Genomic DNA, 5,436 nt, shown 5'->3' on the forward strand with positions numbered 1-5,436 from the left:
ATCCCTCCACTGAATTAGGCTATGTGTATACTAAATTCCTGTAAGTATACCTAGATCTGTTTCAGGAATCTAAATTCTGTAGTATTAATTTATGTGTTCATTCCTGCATCAATACATCAGTCCTATTACTGTAGCATTACAATGTTTAATATTGTAGTATAAAAACATTTTCAAAAAGATCTTGAATATTTTTAACCTCATTTTTCTAGATTAACTTTAAGAAGAGCTTACAAGTTTTCTTTAAAAATCTTCAGATTTTTACTGGGTTTATACTGACTGAATTTGAGGTAACTCATATTCTTCTTCATATTTAGAATCATAATGCATTTATTCAGATATTCTTTGTATCTTTTAGCAATTGTTTTTCATACAAGCCCTACAGTTTGGGAATTTATTGCTGGTTATAATGGAGATTTTTTTGCTCTAAAAAAAAAATTCCCTGCTCTAGTCCCTGGTGGTTCAGACGGTAAAGCGTCTGCCTAGAATGTGGGAGACCTGGATTCCATCTCTGGGTTGGGAAGATCCCCTGGAGAAGGAAATGGCAACCCTCTCCAGTACTCTTGCCTGGAAAATCCCATGGATGAAGGAGCCTGGTAGGCTATACAGTCCATGGGGTCATAAAGAGTCAGACAGACTGAGCAACTTCACTTTCACTTTCAGCTCTAGGTTGTGGAAACTTTTTTCAATTAGGATTTGTTGGTATTTAGAAAAGGCTATTGTTTTATTTATCTGATGTACAGTCACTTTACTGACCTCTTGTAGGAACAGATTTTTTCACTGCTGGACTTTTTTGTTGACAATCATGACATTTGCAAATAATGAGAATTTGCCTCTTTTCCCCATGGTATTACTAGCTCTTTTCTTTTTGCCTTATTTCACTGGCTTTGAAAGTTGCCTGATTTTAATGGGAGCATTTTCAATACTTCATCATTAAGTATATCTTTGTAGGTCTCTAGTAGATTTTCTTTATCAAATCAAGCAAGCTTCATTCTATTACTACTTTACTGAGAATTTAATTTTTCAAAATATAGTCAGGATGATTGTAAATCCATTTACTATATATGGTCTTTATAAATTCTTTTTTAAAAATTTATGAAGATTTTTGTGACTTATTGTGTTTTTAATATTCTAAATGTTTTCATTCAAGTTAAGAAAATGTGAATTACCTGTAAAACTTTCATGCATAGTTAACGTGATATGGAGTTATTTAAATCCTATAGTATCTTTTCTTGATCATTTATGTGTGAGTTCTGTTAAAATTTCACTCTGTAAGTTATACATTTCTCCTTATATTCTCACTGATTTTTTTTCCCTTAAACTTTGATGTTGAACTGTTAGGTTCATAAAGATTCATAATCAGAAAAATATTGTTTTTACTTTGACTGGAAGTATCACTCCTAGTTTCTCTTGGTAAGCATTTACTTGGTATGTTTTTCATCATCCTTTTATATCCAATTTTTTTGTGTTGATGTGTCTCCCCTAAACAGCATGTCATTAGATATTTTTGCTACTCATTCTGATAACTGATCTCTTAACATATTATCTTTAGTTGTGATAACAAATATTTGTTATTTTCTACATTGTTTTCTTCCTCATCTATTTCCTATATTCAGTTGGATGTGTTTATTTTGTTTACTGTGCCATTATGTCAAGAGAAGGGGACAACACGGGACGAGATGGTTGGATGGCATCATGGACTCAATGGACATGAGTCTGAGCAAGCTCTGGGAGAAGGTGAAGGACAGGGAAGCCTGGCATGCTACAGTCCATGAGGTCGGGAGTTGGACAGACGGGACTGATGGATTGAAAAACAATATGCCATTTTTTTTTGTGTAGGATTTTGGAAGCAATTTATCCCATTCTTGTCTTCTCTTGCTTGTTCTTAAATTTTAGAAAACTTTTATTTAAAGTTATTTTCTTCTATAATGTCAATCATTCATGTCAGTTTCCAAACTAATTAAGACAGTTAATATACGCAGATTAATCCTAGCCTCTCATGTTTTGTGGCTACTGCCTGGAATCTTGTTTGTAGATTTTTTAAAACTTTGCTTTACATTGTGACTCAATTTTTGGTTGAATTTTGCCTTACTAATTGTAATGATATTCATAATTTCACAAAACTATTTTTCTATCCATTTCAGTTATTTCTCTCTGCTCACTATCATCTTTTATTCCACGTGTTCCTCTTAGTTGAACATATTTTCTGTTTTCAGTATCCTCAAGTGATACTTCAGGACCCTTCTATGGTGGTAAAGTTTCTGAGTCCTTTAGTACATAAAAGTCCCTTAATTTTGCCCCTAAACTTGGTAATAGTTTGGCTAAGCTCAGAAACTGTTAAAAAGAATATTCCTTTAGAGCTACAAGAGTATTGTTCCATTTTGCTTATTACCTGAGAGATCAAATGAGAAGTCTGACAGCAATCTGAATATTGTTTCTTTAAAACTACCTTATGTTTTACCTTTCAGAAACTTTTAGGGCCTGTCTGAAGTTTCTTGGAGTTCAGAAATTTCAGGATGTATCTAAATGAGGTCTTAATTTATCTCACATACATGCAGACTTTTTATTGGATTTCTCTATAAGGGACAATAATATAAATTTAAAAATGTAAATCTGAAGTCATCTTGGAGGCCAACCAAATGCAAGGAAGATTAAAATTAAATGTTTAATCAAAAGGTACCACAACACGCACCTAAAATCTTCTTCCATGGCTGTAGTAGATTTAGATTAAGCTACAGCAAAAACTTGAGATTTTAGAGACTACATAGTGCAAATTTTAGAGACTATATAGTATGAAGTGGATTTGCTTTCCAGAGGACTGGTACACTGATAATTTGGATTCAACAGGACATTTGACCAGGAAAATGTTAAGATGGTTGGAAGTAAAGCTAAATCAAAAAGAACAGGTATAGTGAAGAAACCAAAATACATAGTCTCTTACTTATGGCCGATTCATGTTGATGTTTGGTAGTAACTAACAAAATTCTGTAAACCAATTATCCTTCAATTAAAAATAAATTGAAAAAAAATACATAGTCTCTAAACATATGGTGACAGAGTTATTTTCTTCCTCTCAAGTAGCATATTCTCATGATTCTCCCCAATGGCTATTCAATCTGAAAGCTGCTGCTCTGGCCTTTCAGGTGACTCAGAAACCAGGTAAACTAGGTTTGGGTTGCACAGGGCTCTTCATGTAATTTAGCACAGATCTTGGAGAACTTGTGATACATGGAGATGGGGGGGCGGAATACAGGGAATAGGGAGGGGTTGGTGGTATGGAGATGTGGTGGTGGCAATGGTGGACTGGGTTGGCTGCACTGTTAGCTATTCTGGACAAAGTAAACCCTGAAGCATTCCCATATTAAGTACACTAAGTTTCCCCAGTTAATTTCAAAGGACGCCACACAACACCTTCAAAGTCTGAAGTCAGCTGCTGACCTGTAGTTAAAGCTGCAAGGCTCACAAACTCATCAAAGAAGCCAGAATGAGATGACCTAGATAGGAAATTCTAGCAATTATTCTCCATGAGTCTTTCTCCAATCTAAAATAAACATCTAATATACATGATGTGGGATTTAGAAACCCACGCTGTAGCAAGCAGGGTATTCTGTCAAACTTTTCATCAAACATCAAGGAAAACTAATGGTCAGGATATATTTTATTTTATTTAATACACAACTCCTAACATTATTCTATTATAATGGGACATGGCTGAACAGGTAGGAGGCAGATTTCCCACTGTGAGTTCTTCTGATGGCTTCTGCAAGAATCATGGAGATGTCGATCACCTGTATTTTGGAGCAGTGCTTCATCTTATCCTCCTGAGGTACGGTATTGGTGACTACGATGGCTTCAAAGCCTGCACTGTTCATGCGAGTAATGGCTGGGCCAGAAAAGATCCCATGAGTCAAGATTGCATAAACTCTGGTGGCTCCAGCTGAAAGAAGTTTGTCGGCTGCGTGGCAGATTGTACCACAAGTGTCAGCCATGTCATCCACGAGGATAGCCACACGATACTTCACATCTCCTACTAGTACCGTTCCGTCCACTTCACTTGCTTTCTTCCGTTCTTTGTGAATCAAGGCAAAGTCCACATTCAATCTGTCCGCAATGGAGGTCGCTCTCTCAGCTCCACCAGCATCTGGGGAGACTACCGTGCAGCTCCTCCACTCAGAGATACTCTCCTTTATCCACTTTAGGACAGCGGGTTCTGCACACAAATTGTCTACTGGGATATCAAAAAAGCCCTGAATTTGAGAAGCATGTAGGTCCATCGTGATGATATGGTCTGCGCCCGCTGTTGACAGCATATCTGCAACAAGCTTGGCGGCGATCGGGGCTCGGCTCTCACCTCTCTGGTCCTGCCCGGCATACGGGAAGCACGGGATAACCGCGGTAACCCGGCCTGCTGAAGCAATCTTGCAGGCATTAATCATGATCAAAAGCTCCATCAAATTGTCATTGATTTCGCCACAGCCACTCTGCACTATGTAGACATCCTCTCCTTGCACACTCTCGCCAATTTCCACGCAGGTCTCCTGGTTGCTGAATTTCTTGGTCACCACCTTGCCCAGCTCCAGGCCCAATCGGTCGGCGATTTTCTGGGATAAGTCCTGGTGGGAGCTGCCGCTGAAGATTTTGATATTTGGCTTTTTGGTCAACTGCGGTAGGCTCTTTGCGTCCATTGATCACGTCGGCAGCTGAGACAGGAACAAAAGTCAGACTGCAGACTACGCCAGGAGCCACCTCGGGCGCCAGATACTATGGACACTTAACTAACGGCTTCTGGTTGTTACTCTGTACTTCCGGTCCCGTCAGGCAGCGCGCGACTTTAAACTGCTACCCTAGATCTTTAAAAAAATAATTGCTGCTTGGAACGGACTTCACACTTGTAAACTAAAGAGAATCAAACCTTTTTTCAGTTCGTGAACTTCCTCCCCCCCCCCCCCCGCCCCCCGTTCTGTTCGTGCCTGTTTTAGTTTCCAAGGGCAGCTTAAATCTGAGTAAGTGAAAACATAAAATTTCTGTTAGGCAAAAAACGTAACTTTGAAAAGTTCTGGGCTGGAGGAAATACCCAGAATGTGTCCTGAGTTCTTCCAAGCGAGAAAAGGTAAGTAAGAATAAACATATGAAGGAAAAACACTAAAAATCAAGAAAATGACACATTTTCACACACCAGTTGAGCCAAAATTATGATAGGTAATTCCTTCTACTCTAATGGGATGTTTAAGTGAGGGATTTCATGAGGGAAATTTCGCATGTAACCTTTGACTCAATGTGTCTTCTAGGACTCTACTCACTAGAAATATTCTTAAAATATATTGATAACTATTTCTTTCTGTATTAATCCTTTTAGTCAAAATTTCCTGAGGTATTATGTGTGTCGGGTTGTTGCGCCATTTACAGAGTACAAGATGATGAATGACGAATAGTAACTCT

The 5,436-nt window shown here is 38.0% G+C and overlaps 1 protein-coding gene across 1 annotated transcript; it reads right to left on the reverse strand.

Moving 5' to 3' along the window:
* Nucleotides 1–3,651: 3,651 nt before the first annotated feature.
* PRPS1L1 (phosphoribosyl pyrophosphate synthetase 1 like 1) lies at nt 3,652–4,782 on the reverse strand. Its single transcript, XM_043873107.1, has one exon. It carries the CDS (start codon nt 4,680–4,682, stop codon nt 3,693–3,695), a length of 990 nt encoding a protein of 329 aa, XP_043729042.1. The 5' UTR covers nt 4,683–4,782; the 3' UTR covers nt 3,652–3,692.
* Between the last annotated feature and the right edge of the window lie 654 nt (nt 4,783–5,436).

This window comes from Cervus elaphus, chromosome 18, assembly GCF_910594005.1.
Source record: "Cervus elaphus chromosome 18, mCerEla1.1, whole genome shotgun sequence".
Lineage (NCBI taxonomy): Eukaryota > Metazoa > Chordata > Mammalia > Artiodactyla > Cervidae > Cervus > Cervus elaphus.